This window comes from Anneissia japonica, unplaced genomic scaffold (genome assembly GCF_011630105.1).
Source record: "Anneissia japonica isolate Jap-2015-1 unplaced genomic scaffold, ASM1163010v1 scaffold1065_len1792383_cov172, whole genome shotgun sequence".
Lineage (NCBI taxonomy): Eukaryota > Metazoa > Echinodermata > Crinoidea > Comatulida > Comatulidae > Anneissia > Anneissia japonica.
The window spans coordinates 800,516-824,558 of record NW_022684135.1 but is presented as its reverse complement, the minus strand read 5'-3'; the positions used below and the strand labels follow the sequence as shown (position 1 = coordinate 824,558).

Sequence of the window (24,043 nt, the reverse complement as noted above, 5' to 3'; positions counted from 1 at the left end):
AGATTCTAGCCTATGCTGGGAAAACAGTTAAATAAAGGAGTCTGGGTGTGAATGTTTCCTATATAATAATACCTTCAAACAATATTTAAATCTTTCACAATTATCTATTTTATTTAATTTTAAGAAGACTGTAAAATATGACCGTATCAGTCGACTTTGAATACACTTTCGCATCACTATAAAAAACCAGTTTATGTGACAACAATTAAATACAAATAAACTCTATTTTATTATCAAATTAATTCTATGTGACATCTGTTTCCGAACAAAAAAATTATCAAGAAAGTTGAACGTTTAACAATAACTTATTTTTAATTTCTGATGGCATTAATGGACCTTTCTGGAGTGTCAATCAATGGTAACAAACTACCAATCACAACAGTGCCAGGAATAGGCACGTGCCTAAACAACACGCGTGTTGTCCCACGCCATCTTTTTGTGAGACCTTAGCAACAATATCCAAGAGGTGCGGCTTAGCAGAAAGGTCCATTGCTTTGCTGTTATTGGTCAATAATTTAGTTGAAAGCCAAAACAATAATGAATTTCACCTTCAATAAAGTGTTTGTTATCGGTCTTGTGGCTGTGTTAAACAATATGGTAGGACCACACTTTTAACCTTACATTATGATAATGTACAGTTAGCATTACTAAACTACAAGTTCGACCTATTACTGAGGAAATGCTTCATAATTTACACTACTTACAGGCAAGACAGAAGTATTGTACTATTCATCAACATCTATTAAATTTAGATTATTTTTATGCTGTCCGAGGAAACGTCATATTGCTACCGTGTGCTTACTAAGACAATATTTTTATGTGTGATGTAATTGTGGGATGGCATGGAAATACAGTATACAAATTGCTTTGTTTTTCGCAGCTGTATGCTCTGCCATGTACAATGCTCAAACTGTTAGAAAAAAAGGCCTACACGGTTTGCCAAAAACAATTTCTAACAAAACTGTTTAGCTGGGTCCCATTTCGGACCAAGTATGATCGAGTGTCTTGTTTGAGAAACAGCTTATGAATTAATAAACTTGTAGTAAATTTCTAATTGTATAATCGGTAAAAAATTAAATTAAGATTTGCAGTAACTTTGGCATAATAATCTAATCTTTGGCGTAAATAATCTAACCAGGGTCTGGTAAGTTTTGTCCTTGTGGTTTCTTTTACTCGGGGTTGATTTGTGATACCTGGTGTACCTCTTAAACCATGCATTTACTACCAATAAAGTTATATTTAGATTTACACTTTTATAGTTAAAAACCTTCCCTACAATTAAAAAGTTATGTTAAACAAGACAATAATCTAAGATTTGTTAGGGGTCGTTGAACATTATTAACATTTCGCAAGTGTACAAACAGTACGCTAGGGTTTTTAAATGCATAAAATGCAATTTGTAAGATATGTAAAATAATGGTAAAATTATAATGTAACTATGGATATAATATTCATTTAATATTCATTTGAAGCAACCAAGTACATTGCTTTAGTTAACTTTACAAAAAAATGGAGAATGGTTTTGCAATATCAACATTTTTTTGTACACTTTCAGAGGGAAGAGAAGGGGTACCGAAAAAGAGTACTGTTTTTACACTTGTGAAAATGCTGATAATTGTAAATGACCCCTTAGGGTCAACAATTATTGTCTCATTAACCGTAAAACCAACAATTATCTTAAACAAAAAAACCCTAGTTCCACATTATATTATGATCAACTATAAAGCGTATAATATATTGACATACCACCGAGTTGCTATCCATTAAACACATTTGCTAAAACCAGTTATTTTTTTAAACAATAATATTTCAATCATTTTGCGATAAACTATGATCTAACATTCATTGAATGCACACTCTATCAGTTACAAGCGTTTGCTATAACCAGCAAACACGACAATACATTTCTATTTTTTGTTAGCGATCTACGATGATTAAACATAAAAGAGATTATAAATATTATATAAAGCCTTTTTCTATGAATGGAATGACCTGTACAAAACATGAACTCCTGTAGACCAAAGGCAGTACCGTTACGATTATAATCGTGCAGGAAATATCCTCAGGAGTTATCTAAATATCCATTGGATTTTGTTATATTTTATAAATTTGTGTTCTGCAAGTCAACTTTCAATGATTGTACATATATATATATATATATTGATTCTCGCTGATGAAGGCCACATATCCATTGGATTTTGTTATATTTTATAAATTTGTGTTCTGCAAGTCAACTTTCAATGATTGTACATACCTGTATATATATATATATATATATTGATTCTCGCTGATGAAGGCCACAGGAGTGGCAGAAATATCCGAGTTTATAATAAATCAGTGTTCTTAAAGTCTACTACTGAAGTTGTTTCATTATTTTCTATATATTGATTGTATATATATATATTGATTGTATATGTATATAAAAGGCAAAATACTAAAAAACAACAATGCTATGGGAAACAATGGCTGGATCTCAGTAGAGCAGATATACCATTTACGATTTCCCTAGCTGCTAACTTCGACACTTCCGCTTCTTTAATGGTGTATACATCATTGGGTATTTTATTTCCATAAACCATGTCTGGATAACGCATGCGCATTTGGTTTCCAGCAGCATTAACCAATCGGTTAGCTGCTGATGTCAGGTCAATTTTGCTTCTAATATGATATGCCAATGATGTAATGCAATGTGATCTCATTTTTTCACCGTCTATTGCATATTGCGCGGCTTTGAATGCCTTTTCTGCTGCTTGAGAGCATTTGAAACAAATCCACTCACAGAATCTATTGCCTTCAGTCTCTGCAGCCGATAGGTCAATTTCTGCTTGTCTTAACCATCTCCTAGCTTCTGGAAGGTCAGTATGTGTAGTTCTTTGTTGTGTGGTAAAGTGCGAATCATACCCATACCTATAATAGCTACCAGCACTAGCATGCCCACTCTGCTGCCTGCTGTGGAAGGATGTGTAATCCCTCTGTGCTCTCCTATTGATATCGTTATAGAACTCCTGTGCGTCCAAGAGTTTTTCTCCACCCACTTCTAATTCCTTTATTACATTCTGAATGTATTGGAATATTTCAGTGTGAAATTCCTTCCTGTCTTTATCGTTCTTATCTGGATGCCACTTCAAAAGAATTCTTCTGATAGCTTTACGCCTTTGAAGACCATGTAGACACCATATTTCTTCCAATTCCTTCTTAATTTGGTTTTTAACTTCATCTTTCATACCTTCATGGGATGTGGATTGTGTGTCTTGTCCCTCATAAGGAACCACTTCAAGACCAATAGCTCTTTCTGGTTTACGAAATTTAAAAATATCTAGAACTGAAACTTCGAATGGCCCTTCTTCATCTCCAATATCAATGTCATACCTACAAATGAGTCTGTCCACATTATCGCTAGGAATTTTACATTTGATCTTAGCGTAAATGTAATTCGATTTACTATCATCACCAACTTCAGACAATTGGTACGCAACTATTTCACCTGGGTAAAATGTGTTGAATGGGTCTTCAGAAAGAAGGTAAAGAGAATCCATTGGCACTCTTTCTCCTAGAGGCGGTTCATATGGACGACCTTCATAGGATGTTATATTCAACTTACTTAAAGTATCACGGATTGTAAACGGAGATTGTTCTGTAACGATAGCTTGTAGGCTTAAAGTGTCTGTAATCTCATTTCCAAGCATGCCATTAATAATGTTTACGAGTGTATTTAAGAATATTTTACTCCCTGGATGTTTGTCATGATATATGTAAATGTCATAACTATTAACTTCATTTTTGTTTTTTGTTTTCACCAGACAACAATCAGTGGTTTCATTGCTACCGTTCAGTAGGATATCACGATAATATAATTGAGTTGTTATCTTAACGTTACAATGCACTTTAAGTGACGGGCCAAACAATGCTTCAATTTTTTGCTCTGTGGCGTTCTTGTCGAAGCCCAAATGCCTTTTTTCGTGGTTTATCAATTGCATCAGACCTTGTCTAAACTCATGCGATGTCAGAACAGCTTGATATGTATCTGATATGTCACAACGGCCAATTTTCGATTCAGGGCAATCTTCGCATTCTGCGTCTAACATTTTTTCTCTGAACTCTTCGCTCATTTTTTGGAGTTGCAAGCGCTGTGGTAAAACGTCGAGATACTTAAAATAGTTTTCATCTAGTTTAAATTCTTGAAAACCAATAAACAATCTCGCAGCACCACAGTTGATCCGACTTTCATAACTACAGACATCAGCAAAAACTAAATCACGTGTTGATATGAGAGCATGCTCCTTATTTGGAAAGTAGAGATGGTCGATAGATTCAAAATCTATTTCAATTCCTTTCTCTTTTGAATGCTTCAGCATCTCGAATATATTCCGTACACATGTTGCAACAACGTTTTTAAAGTTAGGGTTTCGGCCACCAGTATTGTCTTTTTTAAAAACAGATTCTAAAACGAATGAATACTGCTTGAGACTAAGCTTATTAGTCATTCCAGCTGCTTTGAAGAGAGTTCCATAATTTGCAAAGTCTTTTGGGAGCTCATATATATACGGAATAAGGATATCTTTGATTTCGTTTGGTACATATTCAGATACCACTGAACTTTCAACCAGAAAAACTGATTTTTCGCTATCATAAACAACGATAAAAGGTAAATCTGGTAGAATCAATTTCGAAATAGTTTGACATACGTGACATGGGTTTTTGTCATTACAATCACACTGTTCATTTAGAAATGTATATATGTCTGTATAAACCTGCTTGATAGTTGATACATTATATTTACTTAATTGTCTCTGGGTGCTTGGAGATATGTTCTTCAGATGCATCAATACATCCTCGGCATTCAGGTTTTGGATCACTCCAAGTTGGCTAGATATGTCTTTGATTTCGGATGTATAAGCAGGTAACACTGGTTTAGTTGTCCACACGAGGTGTGCATGTGTTGACAAAACGGACCCACGAAACATTACTCCGTTCTCAAATTTTTCACACTTAGATGTGTTAGGAAATAAGCTTTTTACTTCAAGATTGTCAGGTAGCATGAAACTGATAGTTGATATTTTACTTACCAACGATGAGTTGTATGGTACATGACTTAGCGCTTCCACCAACACTTCTGCCTTTTCTCTGCTCTGCATTGTATCATTTGGAATCAGATTTTTAATGTCTGTCGCAAATCTTATAAACAAATCTTCGCTTACATCTGATATCAGCCCAAGATTCTGAAACATAGGTGTCCATTCAGGCGCGTCATACGGACTTGGGGGGAATGAATACGTCGGAAGCATAACCTTGAAAAGCTTAATATCTGGATTATACAGTGAATCCACCCGTTGCATCCCCTCTTCTGTCTTTATGATTGGAGTTGAAGTCAAACCTATGTGGCATAATGTTTTCTTATCTAACCACTTCTCCCGTATCCACTTTAAATGAGCTTCCCTACCAATGTCGGTGAAATAACTAAACCAAGGAAGTATGAATCTGGAGTAAACTTGAAGACTAGATTTTCCATCAAACCCCAACTTGTTGTACAGCGTTTCTAGCTGGAGCTGTCTTTTTATGAACACTGTTTGTGCTTTGCCAAGCCATATTAAATAATCATCTTTAGGAATGTCATCGTGAATCACTAGCACATCCATATTAGTTAAACTTACGAATTCGCCTGATATAGTTTCAAACAGTTTCAACTCTTTTAATTTAAATATTATTGCGTTAGTCTTCAAATACGTGAAATTTCCTTGAAAATATTTCAGCAAATCCCTGCAATCTTGTGGTTCTAGCACATTAAAGCATTGCTCGTCATCTTTCTGTAAAAAGTGAAGCAAAGACACAATACGTTCTGGATGTTGTGAAGAAGCAAGTAATACATTGACAGGCATACGTTCCGGTAGATGTTCAACGCAAAGCCTTGGACAGTCGAGCTTCATACATGCCAATGTATCGTACGAGAAGCACCCAACAGTAGTTACTGTATCCGCCATTGAAAGTGGAACCAAGTACAATTTACCTTTGAAGCGCACGGGTAAAATAGCCCAGTCACTAAATGCTCGAATTAATTCATCCACCTCGGCTGAATTTGGTGATACGACTCCGAATGTGGGAGTAAGATTCCACGATGAAAAGATACAATTCCACAAACTTTTTATCCAATTCGGTTTCACAATCTCTGATTCATTATCAACATATGATGTCCCTCTATACTTATTTACATCCAGATGCTTAGCCAATCGTTGTTCAATATCTACTAGTGATACAGACTTAAATTTAGAAGCATCAAAGAAATCCATAAATTCTTTGTGCAGAAATTCATATTTGCATTGTGGAAAAACATGCGCCAATCTGGAGAAAAATATGTTTCTTTTTCCAAAAGTGCACGAATAATTTGGAATTGGATTTATTTTTAGTTGTGTAGATCGGTTTTGACAGTCACATACGTTTAAACAGTTATCCTCAGTTAGTATTAAAGGAAGACCATGAGGATGTAAATTAATCGACTTCTTGCAAATATACTTCATCAGAATTTTAAGATCTTTTTTACTCCTCATTGTAGTTTCAGCAATAGGCTGTGGAAGCTCTACTAGTGTACATTTGCCATCATTAGTCGATAGAAATTCGCATACATGATTGGGTGTTACAGAGTCTACACTGCATCCAGCTGCTTTAAAAAAGTTATATATTTCGAATGGTGCATAAAGCACGTTTATTCCAAGGCGAATAAAAAGAGACCTTAACGCCAAATCTTCTTTGTTTTTGCTATCCACCCTGTAAAAATAGCCTTTATCAAACTTGTTTCCAACTGGAGAACACCATCTTATTTCGTTAGGTGTGATGTATTCTGTGTGACTGCTATTGTGTTTTAGAAGAGGTAGTACGTTTTCATTTTTATCGATTCGTTTGTAGAATGATTCAGCAAGTATTTTCCACGGTGTTGATGATGTCTTTGAAGGATCAGGAAATAATAAATGATAATCTGTTAAGCGCCGCTCAAGTTCTGTTTCTGTTATCGCATCACTGGAAAATCCCGACAGACCAGTCCGTTTTGCAAATTCTTTGAGGAGGTTTAGGTAGGCACGGCAGATAACAACCGTTATCAATGTATTGTTCCAGACGACACGGGGATCACTCTTACCATCATCATCATTCCAAATATCCCTTCGCGACTCATGTCCGAGAAAAAAATGGCCATTCACAATGACAGGAAGACCACTTTTAATAGGAAGTGGTAGAAAGCAATATACACTTCCCTTATGGTCAATGTTATGGCTTACATCTTTATGTGGTAGTAATGCACAAACACCACCTACCTGGAGGTGTGGACGTGAAAGGCCACAGCGGTAATCATTATTACCAAATCCAAAGCTCTGAGAAATCAACCAACGCTGACTGCATTCTCTGTGATCAGAATTATGACACGTTATTTCAATTTCATAGGAACAATCTACTTGGTTGATTGTGTCGGACGCCGGAGCCTTTAAACTTGTTTCCATGAATATAATTCTTCTTTCTTTTTCATTTCTGTTGTGTATCATCGATTCTACAGAATATTTTTCAAAAAGCTCTCCAGATGTATTGATTTCATGAACACTAATCTGTCTAATGTTCTTTAAGAACAATAAAATTTCTGGCATTTCTTTTTCAAACTCTGTCAAAAGATCACTAATACGATTTTCTGTGATATGCTGACTGCTGATTGTAGATAACTTTGTCATGTCCTTAGAACGTAATGGTAACCTGAAGATTGTTCCACCTCTCTGTGGGAAATCTTGCTCAAATTCATTCAGATAACAGTTCATTGCGTTGGTGAATATTTTGCGAACTTCCTGCAGTTTCTTTGTCATCATACCCGGGTTGTTTGATGTTGCACCTGGTGCGTACTCTAGGTTTGGATCAAATAAACAAAATATTTCTCCATCAGAAATAAATGACGGACAGTCGGTTACATGATAGACGACATTAAAACCAACACCATATTGTCCAGTTTTGTCTGCTTGATTCACTTTACTTCCACTCCCTAATTTTTGAATACCACGTATATCGTCGTCATTGAATACTGCATTGTTGTAGATGCAAAGGGCAGGGCCCTGCAGGTGCTTCCAATTATTTGATGGCAATCCACTGAGTGGATGATTTCTGTGATCTAGAATCAGACATAGTCTACTAGCTCCTGCGTCATCAGCATTTTGTAACATTTCGCGAAGAAACGAAACACCAAGTGGATAACCTTCAAGAATCCGGCATATTCGAGAAGTTAGTTCTTCACGCTGACCAAATTCACAGAACAAGTTACATGACAAATTCATTATGGTACGCGTCCGGATGTCCTTGATTCCAAATCGTTTGGCCATATTTTGTGAGATCTTCCCACTACATATCTTGACATCTTCTAATGGCCGCATAAATGTGATATCATTATAGCAAAGTTTATTGACTGGATGTAGTATGTTTTCAACATCAGGAATAAGAAGATCCTTCAAATCTGATGTTTCATGCATTTCTTTCTCCAGGCAAGTAAGTATTTGGATAACATTATCAACGTCTTTACTATTTAATGGCTTGTTTTGAACTTTCATGTTTAATCTGCAGATTGCATTTATGTAATCAGAAACTCCAAATTTCTCCAAAACACCTAATTTGCAAAATAAATTCCAAAACACATTCAGCTCTTTTGGAAATATATATAGCAGTCCGCAAATATTTCCAGATAATCCATGTCTTGCGCATATGCTTCCTTTAACAAAGTGGTCATCGACAAATACAACTGGCTTGCTCTTCAGTTGCTCCATATTGTGTGTATCTCTGTAAATCTTTTCAAGAATTGAGATATATATTCGCTTGACACTTTTCATATTTGAGTTGATTATGTCGCACTCAAGCAATTTATCAAGTTGCTTTAAAACATCAGGAATAGCAGGCTGTTGTGAAATGCCAACCAATTTGATTAATGATTTATCTTTCTGGAAGCCGAATATGTTCTCATCAATTATTGGATACAGGCTTCCAACCAGATCTCCATTCACTTTTGTATACAGCTCGTTGGGTGAAAACAGTTTCACTCGGTCTGTTGACCACGATATAGGATAGTCCTTTGGTTTTAACATTGACGGAAGGAAGCTAATGTATTTAATAGTTCCACGAAACGATTCTATTCCATTCTTATCCTTTTTGTGCTTGTGATATGTATAGTTGACAATAGCTTTTATACGTTCCACTGCAATGTCAGCACTCACTTCCTGTAGTGTCTGAACGGATCTGGCACGTTCCACAACATCTGACCACTGTACCTCCGTTCGCAGACCCAGCTTGATCAATTTTTGGATGATTTCACTGTCATCGTACTGGCCGAAAGGAAAAACTTTCTCGTCAGCACTGTACATTTTAGATACCCTTCCTGTAGGAGATATCAATTCAGAAATTCTTTTCCTTATTTTTCCATTGGGCGTTGAGGGAATGCAGGGTGTGGATTGTACTAATTCATGATACTTATTTACTCTCAAAACATATAATATGATTATATCAGTAATTTGATCATCAAACTTTCCAATGTTCGGGAAAAAATATTTATGAAAAAAAAGATCCTCGGAAACAGTTTGTTTTTCTAATGCACTTCCATGATCGGAGAAAAGTATTCCGTAAAGCCATCCAGGAATGTCAATAACTGCAGTTTGTTCCGAGTTCAAAAGCTGTAATAATATTTCCATCGCATGATATCCGACGTTTGGTATTTTTTTAAGGTCTGGATCAATTATTACCAAATGTTTGAAGTCATACCAACGATCATTTTTTCGGAATATTAATGGAAGGCTATGTCCATCTCCATCAACAACCATACGATAAAATTCTTTAACAATGAGTTCATAATCGGGATGGACATTTTTCTTTGGCCAGAAGAAAAAGACATCTCCCTTCCTTGCTGCATCTTCTGACACAATGTTACCACATTCGCCTTTTGACAAGAGGTCAATATAAGCTTTAGTTATTGTACTCTTCATTATGGCATTGTTCCACTGAATATCCAAATTTTCCTCATCTCCCGCACCCATTTTCTTTAAGTTCCGTCGATCTGAACTAAGAGAAAAACTAGCATTTATGTAAATCGGCAAATTGCTAAGTGGTATGGATAAAGGCAGAAAGCAGTATACAAGTCCATTCGAAGTATTGTTACCAAGTGGACAAACAACACTTCCACGAGGATTCAGACCATGTTTCAAACCAAAGGTTGAGTTGGCTATCTTAACAGCATCTGACTCTTTAACATGACATTCTAATGGATACAAACCATCTGAATTTTGCATTACCCATTGTTTAGTAACGATTCGCTGATCACCAAAGTAAGCATTTCCCCTATCCGATGTAATCATTGATGCTTTTACGCAATATTCATTCTGTATTGTACTGACTCTAAACAGTTCGGTAGTCTTTGTGGGGTCAGTCACGTTTTGAGGTAACATGTGGAGAGAGACTTTTTTTACATAATTAGTGAATAGAAGAATATCTTCTGCTTCTTTCTGAAAATGCTTGAGGATTTTGTGTATCTTCTCATCATTACATGGATCATTTTTTATTTCATTATCCATGGCTTGTAATTCTGTTCTTAAAGGAAACCTGAATAGGGTTCCATTGTAAGATTCCCATTCGGATGTTGGTTGCAGATTGCAGCCAAATACTCCATTGTACGGTTCAAATTGACCTTTAAATCTGGATAGCTGTTTAGTGCTCCTTGAAAAATTTAACATTATCCCAAGTTTTGTCTTGTCTCGAATTTGTTTTCCAAGATGCTTGGCATGTGGATCAAAAAATACAATTTTATCACCACTGATAAAACTTGGGACATCAGTCAAATGGTAAACTGAGTTAAACCCCAAACCAAATCGGCCAATTTTTTCACGGATCGTCATCTTACTCTGACTTCCCAACCTAGTAATGTTTTGGAAATCTTCTTTCGAAAACGTAGAGTTATTTTGCACCCATAGAGCTGGACCTTGGCATCGTGCCATTCCAGGATCGAGAAGTTTGCCTTCGTATTTTTTATTCTGACGGAAATCAATAAGAAATTTAATTTCTGTTGCCCTTGCGTCATCTGCATTTTGGATAAGTTCTTTTGGAATGTCATTTGCTTCATAGCCTTGTAAGATATTTCGCAAGCGAACAGTAAGGGGTTCATTTTGTCCGGTTTGTTCAATTCCTTCGAATTCTTCCGCGTCGGCCAAACGTTTACTAAGCGGGATCACGCCAAATTGGATACATATTTTGGTAGGAATATCTTCGTGAATAAGATAAACTGGAGTGGATTGGTCATCATCAGGTAGTTCTTCGTTTTCGTAATCATCTATATCGCAATAGCACATTTCAGAAACCGGATGCAATCGAAGACTATCTCTGTTATCCTCTGGCAGCAGTATTCTATCAGTATTTATTTCGGTCTGTTCATATTCAGAAGCTATATGACAGATCATTTTTATAACAAATTGTATATCTTCTTTGGCTTCCGCTGCTTTTATATTTGTCTTTGCATGTTTATCTTTAATTTTCTGAATGATATCCAACATTGCGTCTGTGCTTATTTTCGGATAGGATCCACAAGACAGAAATAGCTGTTTAAATCTGACAAATACACTCGGCACTTGGTAGACATATGGTGCCATATCAAACCTCATCTCCTGAATCGATACCTTCTGAGCCTCCACAAATTTGTTGCCTTGCCATATCCACTTCATATCTGACAACACTTCTTTGATATCATCATTCAAATGTTCATGGAAATACGTATATATTTCCTGAAGGATCTTGGTTTCGTTGTTAAAATCAAGCTTTCCATCATCCCACAAACCAATGCAAGTCACCAGTTGATTAATAACTAAACTCACTTGAGGGAGTTTATCCCATCCAAATCTTTTCAGAATGCTATTGTTCAACTCTGTGCCGTTCGAATCTATCAACGCCATTGACGATCCGGTGATAAGTATGTGTTCTGAAGTCAGGACTTCAGTCGGTTTTACCACCATTTCTTCACAGCCCCATGTAAGAGGATACTCCTTTGGTTTGCACAGAACAGGAACCCATTTGATATTTTCAAGATTGGGAGATATAAGGTCATCCCTTTTGTTAAGGAGCATTAACAGACTCAGTGCCTTATTTCTTTGACAATACCTTTCAATCCTCCTCGCCCGTGATATTACATCTTCTATTGTAATATGTAGTCTATTTTTTAGGCCTAGGTCTTTCAGTATACGGATGTGATTCTTGTCGATGTACTCTACTGGAAACACCCCTTCGCATTCATCCCATAGAGTTGACACAACTTCATCAGTCGGATCAAACAGATCGCACGGTCGCTTAATTTTACCTTCACTTGTTTTCAAAAATGATGTTGTTTTAAGTTTTGAAACTAAATGAGGGTCTTGATTATTAGTCCATCTTTCAAAAATCCATTTTATGAGTTCTTCGATATCATTTTCTGATACAATATCCAGCATCTGGCAAATTGCTTCATCTCTACTACAAGTCTCTAGTTGAAGCTCAGATGCAATTATGTCGTCAGTAGTATCGTACAATCCAATCATTTTCTCTGTTGTAGCAAAGTTTGGGAGCTCCGTAGCTTTTACAACTTTGCAGATGTTTGAAGCAGGAAACAGCTCTTTATCTGGAAATGATAAAAAAATTGGCAACATACGATAACATAGATATTCTTCAGAATTCTTGTAAAAGGAACCACGTTGAATTTCAGACATAAATTTTCGTAATATCTCTTTGTCTGTTTGAGAAAGTTGATCAAGGCTTCTTGACATTTCTGACATTGGCAACGCATTTAGTGCCTTTATAACACCTTCCGGTTTCGAATAATGGACAAACCCTTCAGAATATAGCTGGGGATGTTTATCTATATATGTAAATGATTGTAAATAAACAACCTTTAAACCTATTTTTTCTAATACCGTTTCAACCTTACGGTCAATACTTCCGAAAGGCATGCTCACAGATATTATATAAGATATTTTTCTTAGGGACAACAGTCTAATTGTTTTGTCTGCCAATTGTTTTGGAATTAATGGTAGCTGAGGGAAGTCTTGCAAGTTTTTCTTGAAATCATTATTAAGCATGTCCCAACACAATTTCAGCCAAGTCGTGGGTGGGTGTTGATTTTGTCCTGGTGTCCATTCCATTTCCTTGCAATTGTGCCACTCTTTTGGGAGTGTTTCTTGTACAATACGAACCACTGCATCCACTGTAAGGTGGGTAATCTGTGAAAAACCTATAATGAAAAAATATACAGAATAGATCGTAAAAATATATTTCCTATTTACTTTAGTGATTGCTTTTTAAGTGTAGGCCATCAGGGGTGGATTTGGGGGGGGGGCCCAACGCGGCCCTGGAACCCCCCCTTTTGAGAGGTAAAGAAAAGAGAAAAAAAAAGAAAAAAAGAAAGAAAAAGAAAAAACGATGATAGCGGAGAACGCCTCAAATGTTATTTTCGGGCGTCTAAAACATAGAAATTACGCGGGGGAATTCCCCCGGACCTTCTATTTCAGTGTTGTCTCGATCGGCCCAAATTTCGGGCCCCCCCCCCTCCTTTCGGTCCCTCCTTTTAAACATCTCTGGATCTGCCCCTGGCCATGATATGTTATTTAAAATATTATTCAAATGATGTTATTCATTAGCAGTGGTGTTATAATAGCAAATTTAACACTGTTTTGGAACCATGGCTTCCAAGAGTATGTGCGCATGCTCCTTTTCTCACTGATTCTATTGCTTGCCTAATTGGGCCTCTATTGCCAAATGGGTAATTTGTATTGCCCGACCATGAAGAAATAATCTGTTGTGATCCTGCCTGTAGGCAGAAAACAGATGATGATGATGATGACAAACGACCAGTATAGAACTTTTATAAAATTAAATTGTAAATTGTTAACGTACTGGAGTAAGAAAACTTTTGAGAAGAAACTACAACCATACAGGTATAAAATGCAACATATAAATAAGTAACAATAATTAAACGTGTACATAGTTTCTATCACTACTACAATAACAAGATTAATATTTTTCAATCTTATAATCAATTTTATATAGCCGGAGTTAGTTTCGACCTAGGCAAACCTTTGCTAAAAAGGTACACTTTCTCCATCAAAAGACTTCTTCTATGAATGGAATTACATGTTTCGAAGCACGAACTCCTGTAGACCAAACCCAGTACCGTTACAATATTTCATCGTACGGGAAATCCACTTACGATGCATTATAGGCCTTTTGGCCGACATAGGACTCGGGTGCCAGACTGTGACCTTCAGGCACTCTCACATTCAAAATCTATTACTACTAGAAATTGCAAATTGCAAGTGAAGTGCTGCGAAGTACAACTGCATATAAATGTTCTTCGAACAAAATTATTTATGCGAGTCAAGTGAAAATAATGAATAATAAAAATATAACAAATAATGTTGAGAGACACGACCCATTGTCTATATTAGAACACTTCTCATTGGGTAACAAAGTCGTAATTTTTCATTTTTGTCAAAAAGTGTCTATAGTGGTGAACTATGGTTTAGGTTTTTTTTGAATAAAGTTTCAAAAATGTCTATGTATGTGGAAAATGTAGTTGATTATTTTGAAGACTGCATGGTCTAGGAAGTGTACATTCTTTTATGGGGCAAGTTTCCAAGGGCGGGTTTTCTAGGGGCGAGTTGACTGCCGAAGAGTGTTGCCAAAGTGAGAGCCAGCGTGTAATTTGATCACAAGTGCGAGACATCACAACAAGTGTGAGCCAGCTAGCCATGACATCACGAAAATAGATACGAGACGTTAACGAGTTGTGCGAGGTATCAGCTGAGATTTAGATAATAAATTATTAAATATGTGATTAAAAAACGAAATTTTTTTTTTTTTTTAAGCATTTCAATAAGTAGATGTTGATGCATACACCGATGCACAACAATGCGTAAAAATACAGAACAAAATTACACGCGTTATCTACACGCGCAAATAATCAATTTTATATAGCCGGAGTTAGTTTCGACCAAGGCAAACCTTTGCTAAAAAGGTACACTTTCTCCATCAAAAGGCTTCTTCTATGAATGGAATGACCTGTTCGAAGCACGAACCCAGAACCGTTACGATATTTAATCGTACGAGAAATCCACTCACGATATATTTATTCGAATAAAGCACAGCTTTTTTTGTTGAGAAGGGTTTTTAAAGGGGTGTTTATTTGAGGGAGGCACTTATTTATTTATTTTTTTGTAAAATAGATACAGTACAGCTAAATAATATTGCAACATTTACTACGCGTAAATGTCGTAGACATAACGTAAGATTTGCGTATGCGTAGGCCATGTAGGACGTAGAATAAACAATCCTCTACACGAACCTTACGCGTAGAACGTAGTTCAACGAACGTACGTTGTAGAGCTAAGATGAACGTAGGCCGCGAACCGACCTAACGAAGGGACACAGAATTGTTTATGTTTTTGTTGGTTCAGTCTACCGTTATAATTTAACATGAATAAACGTAATGTACAACTGAATTATTAATTAAAGATAAAACAGGCATCGTCTAATTGCAAGTGTCTTGTGTATTTTATTGTTCTAAAGTTTAGCTTTTACAATTTAAGATAATTATCCTAATCAATATGTTCATCTGTTGGTTACCTTAACAAGGCCTACGCGCTGTGCTTGTAGATAACCATGTGTAAGCCTACGCTCACTCTGTATCTTCTCGCTATCCTTCAAAACGTCTAGCTACCACATAATACTAGAATAAATTCCAGTTTTTGAAATACATATTCCTTGATCAGATGAGATAGCATATTCATAAAACTGATATAAATAGTAATATGCAAAGACACTACATCTATGGAAAAAAATAAACTAGTTTTGTTGAAGCAACCTGACATACCAACAAACAACGAGCACATGGGATGGAATGTAAGTGCGTCAGAAAAAAACTTGGTCGATTGCCAAAAAAAAAAGCATGCAGGGCAAAATGTTACCGCTAGCATTTGCGCTTTCTAGTCAAAGCGGCAGTAAGTCGAAACGGCAATTACCAAACCGGGTACATTTTTTTTTTATTCCTGTAGAACAGTAATGGACCAAAACGGCAAGAAACCAAATAAATAAATACAAATTAAAAATACAAACAAAATGAGGATTTAATAATAATCAATAATTATAATTATAAGAGGCAGTGTGAAGTTGGCCCTCATCCAAACAATGAATCACGCGCCACTAATCTAGGTGAAAGGTTAAACATGTGCTTCATTTTGTTGTGTGTCAATTTTTCACATGCTTTCTACTTCCTCTGAATACTCAATTATTTGTCTATATGGTAATAAATTTTATTAACATAAAATGTTTATTAATTATTGCTTTAATTTTTTAATGAATTATTATTAAAATATGCAAGTTAAGTAAATAAAAGCTGAAAGTTTAAATCGCCTTTGTGCTAGCGTGATAAGAAACCATTCAACCAAACAGAGCGCGACTCTGACTTTTGAAACATGAGACCGTATGGAGCATGTGGTTTATTCCCAACTGTAAACATCGACCACATTACGGGTATAATGACAAAGAAATTATTACACCGTGGTTTTAAAAGTCTTAATAAAAATATAAAAGACGAACTAAAACAAGAATGGGTTTTATCTTTTTGAGAAAGATTAAATGAATTAAAAATTTAAATAATCAAAATATTAATAATAGATGAATGCAACGTTAAGACCGAGTCCGACGAGAATTGGTAGTGAACTACATTTTCTCGTGTATGAAGACATGGACTATCTAGGCTGCAGTCCTACGCATTTTCTTCTTGTCACTTTCTGATTTAGCAACTCAGCTATACATTGATTGCAGTATTTTAGATAGTTATGTCTGTAGAATACGAAAGATAATTTAATCTTCACTAGGCCTATATAGGGCCGTAGTTGAATTTTAGGATCGCATAACAGGCACAACATAGCCATGTATCATGCAATAATAGGCTTAGGCTCCCAATCGAGTAGAGAAGCAGATTTTCACCCTATATTATCTGCCGGTTTAGGTATACGCCAGTGCTGTTACATACACCGCTGTAGCAACATACAAGCTAAGAGTAAGTACAAGACTGTCTAAAACTACATCGAGAAAAGTTTGACTTTATTTTCGGGAGTAATTACTAATTTTAAGGAAGGTGTACGCCTTGGCCTATGATTATTTGCTGTTTATAATGAACGTTATTCTAGATAAACGTTCGATAGACCACATTCTATCCTACGTTCTACGTTTGACGTTGTCCGGTTCTACGCATTGTACACACTTATTGACTACGTTATAAACTGTTCTACGTTCTAAATTAACTATGTTCTACGTTTATCTACAATTATGTTTTTGTTACGCGTATCCTACGAGTGTACTACAAAGATTACGCGTGGTACGGAGGCAGTAATTCACGTCTGTACTGTACGTAGATACCATTCAGTGACAAGTGCATCCATGCTTGGTAAAAATTACAATACAAACTGACTATAGTAGGAATGAAAACACACCTTTGTCATTTATATCATCCAACATTGGTTGTCCTGTGCATGTATTTAAAAGCTTTCGTTTGTTTTTCGGATGCATGTCATGTGGAAGTTACTCTTTTACAAAATACCTTAATTGTAGAATACAATTGGGAAAATCTTAAGAAAAACAAGCCAGATATGCGCAAATATTAATGTAACAACAAAAGTGGTTATGTATCTGTGTATATGTAAAAAAGGGTTGTATAATGAAATTATGGGTAGAAAGTGTATAGATTAAAAAATGGCCACATAGCCCTATTATTTTGTGTCACGATATTCTTTTGTTGCTGGCTAATTATGACTACTTATACAGATTAAACAAATACAAAAAAATAAACATACCATATCTGCGATCCTGGTTAGAACACGCAATTTTGTCCATATGTTGTCGAAGACTATCTTTAATATCGTTATCGTCATCAAGAAACTTCTCCTTTACATTGAAGAACAGGTCTATTGGATATTGCTTCGTAGTGATATAGATGTTACTATTCTCATTTCTAGGAAATTGAAATGTAGTGAATGTTTTGTCAGCAAGGGGTAGAAGGGATATACCCTCAAGATCAGTGTACCCTTTGTCTTGTAATATGTACTCAAGTAACATTAGCTTTTCTTTTCTATCAATGTCATCGAGTGAAAGATTTCGAATACACTCTCTGGTATAGATCGGTGTCACCTTCTGAACGTCGCAATCAATGAAGTGTTTCACTGCTTTGTACACATGGTCCGGTGGAGTTACGACTGGCTTGTTTAACTTTATCAGCAAATTAACTAATATTTTATGAACAGGATGTCTGCTGCATTTATAATCGAATACTGCCTCACTAGAATCAACCCATTTTCCACCACTTGCTTTAGTGTAGAAAACCTTTTTACTCTTCAGCAAACACATCATTGGTTCAACCATCTCATCCCAGTGTCCTAGTGGATTAGTGATGTCCGGCCATGCTTTATAAATACATTCTGCCAGTAGACTTTTCTCCATTCGTATGTCAACAGCATCGACAATGAGCTTTGCATATGCTTTTGGGAGAACCGTGCCTACAAGATACTTGTTCCATAAGGCTGATGTATCTTCGATTCTGTCTTGACTCGGCCACTTAATAGAGCGACGGTCTGGACTTACGGCAAATGCTCCATTCACATGAACAGGAAGGGATGTGGAGCTCTCTTCTGGTGGCATTGGCAAAAAGCAGAACGTGCGGCCTTTGACGTCCACAAAATCCAATGACATTGCTACACCGACCCAAGCTGAAAGACCCTCTTCTTTCATCTGAATCTCTAAATCTTTCGGCCAACATATGTATGTGCAGACGAACCATGTGCTTTTGTTTCCTTCCTTAATATCTGATGAGACGTCAATAGTCATCTTATAACTCTTTGCCAAATCTTCCTTTTGACGATGTTTCCAATTGTTTTTGACGCCATCATTAATGTGTAGCCTAGCTGCGCGCACATGGTCTGCTGTATCATCAGATAAAGTTGCTGAAATCACAAGAGTTTTCTTAGAGTCTGAATTCCGAGTAAAAACCTTTACAGTTTCGATATTCTTTAGGAATAATAATGTCAAACTTGCATCGTCTGAAAATGATGAAAGAAGCTCATTGGTTTTTTTGTTGTTGTAAACGTTTTTCGAAATCTCAGATTTGTCTTTCCTTAATGGGAAGCGGAAGAGTGTCCCTTGAAAGTCGATTGTCTGCATTCCACCAGGAAAGATTGTGTTGTCATCAAAGACATCATTGTAAGGTGCGAATTGATGACTATACATCTCATTATTTACGATACGCAAGTGTTCCTGCATTTTATCATCCAACACAAACCGGAAGCCTGTTTCAGGTCTACCACTTTTCTGTGAAAATATCTTTTCTGTTGGATCCATGTAAGCAAGATAATTTCCACTGAGAATGCTTGGTACATCTACAATGTAGCAAAAAAATATTAATTGATTGATTATTTTAGTCTAAACTATTTTAATCTAAATGTAATGCATACATCTGTCTCGTCCAATGCAAACCGCAGCTGTAAATATATATATAGGAATTTTTTGTTTTCATTGCAATTAGGCCTAAACATTTCAAAGATAACAAAAACATTAAAAGTCTAATTAACATCAACAGAGGAAAAGTTCTGGATTAAAGTTTCTAATGAAGTTCATTTAAAATGTTGATTATTGAAGGTAATCCTGAGTTCTAATATTGCTGTAAGCAGTTGTACTTTGAACTTTCCTGAATTTCTGAGGCAACGGTTAAAAGTGTGTAAAGTAAATTACCATATATGCAACTAACGTTCAGATTTGTACAGCAAAGGAGACTTTTCCTCCTATCAAGGAATGATTTTACTAAATTAAAGCCTCGTTTACACTAGACACGATTACGACAACGACACGATACAGATGCTCGCAGTGTTGAAGAATGCAAACTATGTTATGATATGTCGTTGTTGTGTCATAATCGTGTCTAGTGTAAATGTGGCTTTACACTGTATCATAAATATAGTTTGTCAAATTATATTTGTAACCATCCGGGCTCTCACTGCATTGTACGACGACCCCCAACTCGACTCCCTGTGAGCGTTAGACGACGCGACACCGTCTGCTGATTGTTGGCGGCAGTTTGAACTGATCGTCATTAAAAACAATCTGTTGCGCGTGCATCCTGTCGTTGTGTTCTACATAGAATCGCGTCGGCCGACGATCATTGGGCAGATTAAGTGCCCAGCTTACCTGTCATATGATACACAGACACAAAGCCAATTCCAAATCGACCAACTTTCAGTGGATCCTTTTTCTTGCCACTGACCGATGGCTTCTGTATCCCATCCCAATCCTGTGGTTTAAAGTAGGCATCATTGTAGGCGTAAAGAGCGGATCCTTGGTGAGGTCCAAGCCTATCATGATACAGTTTCTCAGTATCAAATTCACGCACGTCATACAGGAACTGAACTGCTGTAGCTCCAGCATCTTCTGCATTTTGAGTTAATTCCTAAGAATTGGGATCAGAAATTAATTTATACATAAAACAGCATCTTGCAAAAATAAATTTCATAATTCAGATTTATTCTGACCAGATGATGCTTTAATAAAAGATACCATAATATATTATACAAAGAATAATTTTTTTGTAGCTAAATATTTGATTTATTACTAATAGTGATTAAGACGGATTATTGGGGTGATCGAGCGTTTCACCGAGAAAAAACACCAATGAGTAGCAAGGCTACCATAAGCTATTTCCATCTTATGCTGGAAAATCTCTTATCTAGGAGCACCTAGGATTTTTCTTTTGTGGGTTGATGTTGTGTGGGGTGGGTGGGGGTGGGGTGGGGGGGGCAGTGGCGCTACCAAAACTAATGACATTCAGGATTTTTCTTTATGAGGTGTTGATGGGGTGGAGGGTGGGGAAGGGGGAGCGCTACCAAAAATTTCAAATGGTTTATATTAACACCTTCCTCGCTCAGCCCCAACATGGATGGAAGTATTGTGACCACATGACGCGGGAGTGGCTGATAACACTAATACTTTTCGAGTTATAGGTTTTGATTTAGACCAACGTACACATTTGTTTTGGTGGGGTGGAAGGGGGTGGGGGTATAAAGACTTCCTCCTACAATGTGCACATAGGTCTTGCTATATAAACCAATTGTTTCTTTTAATTAAATATTTATATTAAGCATTTCATTAGTTAAATCAGGTACCAAAGTACATACAACGTTCTTACCTTTAAAATTTGTCCGTCCGTGTAACTTTGCAATATATTCTGAATATGCTCAAGTAACGGTGGGGGTTTCTGACCAAAAGCACCAAGTTCTTAAAGTTTAAGGAAAACCATCACATAATATTCATAATTACATAGAATCAAAATATTTTAATATTGAGTTAGTGTTTTGTTAAAAAAATATCAAGTGATTACTTGCTGGATAATATGATTAATCTAAACTGTAACCTGTGATGGGATCGTGCCATTAGCGAGCATGTGCATTTCTGTACACATTCGGTAATTTATCTATAGTTTTTAATAGCATGTAGACAAAACTTTCAATCATAAATGTTTTAATCATCAATTGACGAAAAATGTTTAATCCCTAATTTATTTTTATTTTGTAAAATGTAGGGTCTCCCTCCTGATTCCACCTGTGTCAAAGGTATTTCATTATTGATAAGGCACTATGATTAGCAATTATGTTTATCACACTGTTGTAAGAAAAACAAGGAAGTAATGGAAATGTAGTTTAAAAATCTAGCAGACCCCAAATTTTTCGTGGACCCCTGTGGACATGGGTGACGCCAAAAAATTTGCCAACAAAGAGTTCGACCAAGGGCTCGGAATAAAAACTCGTATTGTTCACGGGAGAGTTTTAATGGCTTAGTATGAATAAAAATGTGCTTTTTTAGACCACAATATTAGGGATTGGCAGTCAAAATAACGTTATTTTGATAGGCAAATTATTATTCTTTTTATTTTTGATCCGACGACCTAGTCGCTTGTCGGACGACAGGGAGTCCAGGCATGTCCGACAAAGGGAATGTCCCCCCCCCCCAGCTGGTGACACCACTGACTGTTGACATTTTTGACTTGCACTAATTGTTTTTCGAATCCCAGGTTGGGAACCACTGCTCTGTGCCATTTATTTTGTTTCATGTTAGTTTATATTCAATTCGTAATAATACACATTATTTTAAAGGCAAACGGACCAATCATCCTGAAAAAGCGACCCATCCTGTCCAGCTTATTAGAAGTTTCACAGCTGTACTGCAATTTTGAGCAACCCATATCTTGCACTCGGGGCAAATTATTATGTGCTTCGGAAATTTTTCATTTACTATGGAAATCTGAAGACAGTTACGGAAATGCATTTAACTTCAGAAGTCTGCAGTATAACAGTACATGTGGTTTTTTTTAAAATGTAATTTGTTATTTATTGTGTAGCAAGCGCTATGGACTATGTTTCCAAAATAAAATTTAAATTGAATTGTAAAACACGCCACGATGAAGTAAACTAGATGAGGGTTGCCAGGTTATCACATATATCTCACTACATGGAGAAATTTGGCTGTCTTGAAGGTTTTTTTTTAATGTAATTTGTTATTTATTGTGTAGCAAGCGCTATGGAATATGTTTCCAAAATAAAAGTTAAGTTGAATTGTAACACATGCCATGATGAAGAAAACTTGATGAGGGTTGCCAGGTTATCACATATATCTCACTACATGGAGAAATTTGGCTGTCTTGAAGTTCTACTACTGTAATGCTAAAATGGTTTTTGCATGAGCTGCAATAATAGTTGAACACTGGATCAGGAGGGCCCAGGGTTAGTGGCGGCTTTAAGATATATTTTCTGGGGGGGCTAAGTTGTCCGACAGGGGGACTTGAGCTCGTAGGCTCGAGCTGGGAGAAGGGGTTGATAGGGGTTCCCCCTCCCAAATGAGATTTTTTTTTAAAGAATATCAACCTCTAAATGGCCGAAAATGGCACTCTCAGACTGTGACAGACATGTGTTGGCTTGGTGTGGGCCTATTTTTATGTTTTTTGGTCTGACTGTCCGACGAGCTCTGTCCGGCGGGGGCGGCTTGACCTGTCCGGTGGGGGCTTGACCTGTCCGGTGGGGGCTTATGCCCCCCTCTGCCACCCTGCTGGCGCTGCCACTGCCCAGAGTACACTGGTGGATTTTAGGATGTGGCAAAAGCCAGGAGTTAACCAACAGGAAGTCCGGGGTCCTGACGGGGTCCAATGTCCCCGACGAAAGCAAAGTGGGTATGGTCGGGCGTCGCTCAAAATATTTTAAAAGTGGTAAAAGGGGGAAAAGAAAAGAAAACATACATATAACTTGTTTTTCCCTCCGACGAATTGTTTTTTTTCTCGCAGACAGGGGTAGCGGCGGCTCTTCCCGAAATCCTGCCTCACTCCCACTGGTGCTACCCCTGCCAAAAACTACTTGGATCAGATAGATTTTGAGCGATAACCAACCACGCTAAATTTGCGTTCGTCGGGGTAGGAACCCTGTGAGGGACATTGCAACCATTGGCGTAACACCCGTGGGTTCTCGGGTAGCGCAGCCCCGGGCCCCATTACTACGTGGCGCTTTGCTACCCAGGCTTGATAGTGGCACAGTCACAGTCCAAATGGGTCCCGGAGAGATGCCGGCATGGGGCCCCTCTCAGGGGCGGATCCAGAGGTGTTCAAAAGTGGGAGGGGGGAGGGGCGGGACCGAAAGTTGAGCCGATCGAGATAACACCACCCTTGAGCGTCCCGGGGAATCCCCTGTGAAATTGTTGTTTTCTAGACGCCCGAAAATAGGCCTAACCACTGAGGCGTTTCGGGCATCATCTTCTCCTTATTTCTTTTTTTCTTTCTTTATTTTTTTCCCTTTTTTTTTGAACTTTCCTAAAAGGAGGGTTCCTTTTTTAAAAATTTCCAAAAGGAGGGGCTGGGGCCGGCCCGGCCCTCCCTAAATCCGCCCTTGCCTCTTACTACTACCCAGAGGTGACGGAAGTAGGGGGTGCTGCGTTATGGAGAGTAATG

At 37.1% G+C, this 24,043-nt stretch overlaps 2 protein-coding genes across 2 annotated transcripts in view; one reads left to right on the top strand and one right to left on the bottom strand.

Moving 5' to 3' along the window:
- LOC117103582 (adhesion G protein-coupled receptor L3-like) overlaps positions 1–1,625 on the top strand; it is an 18,838-nt gene extending 17,213 nt beyond the window's left edge. The window contains exon 17 of the mRNA XM_033244167.1: positions 1,556–1,625. Within this exon, the coding sequence (XP_033100058.1) occupies positions 1,556–1,625 (70 nt within the window). The remainder of the gene's footprint in view (positions 1–1,555) is intronic.
- Positions 1,626–1,917: 292 nt separating this feature from the next.
- Positions 1,918–22,162, bottom strand: LOC117103573 (sacsin-like). The gene is made up of 6 exons (XM_033244157.1): positions 22,081–22,162; positions 21,242–21,330; positions 20,248–20,506; positions 17,868–19,442; positions 2,462–13,246; positions 1,918–1,925 (listed from the first exon to the last, which is right to left on the bottom strand). Exons 1-6 carry the CDS (start codon positions 22,160–22,162, stop codon positions 1,918–1,920), a joined length of 12,798 nt encoding a protein of 4,265 aa, XP_033100048.1.
- Between the last annotated feature and the right edge of the window lie 1,881 nt (positions 22,163–24,043).

Excerpts from the sequence above, each read along its gene's own strand:
- LOC117103573 (XM_033244157.1), bottom strand. The coding sequence starts at position 22,162 with ATGAAACAAAATAAATGGCACAGAGCAGTGGTTCCCAACCTGGGATTC. Across the intron at positions 21,331-22,080 it reads GCAAGTCAAAAATGTCAACA|AACTTGGTGCTTTTGGTCAG; the intron begins GTCAGTGGTGTC and ends TTAAACTTTAAG. Across the intron at positions 20,507-21,241 it reads CGGACGGACAAATTTTAAAG|GAATTAACTCAAAATGCAGA; the intron begins GTAAGAACGTTG and ends CCCAATTCTTAG.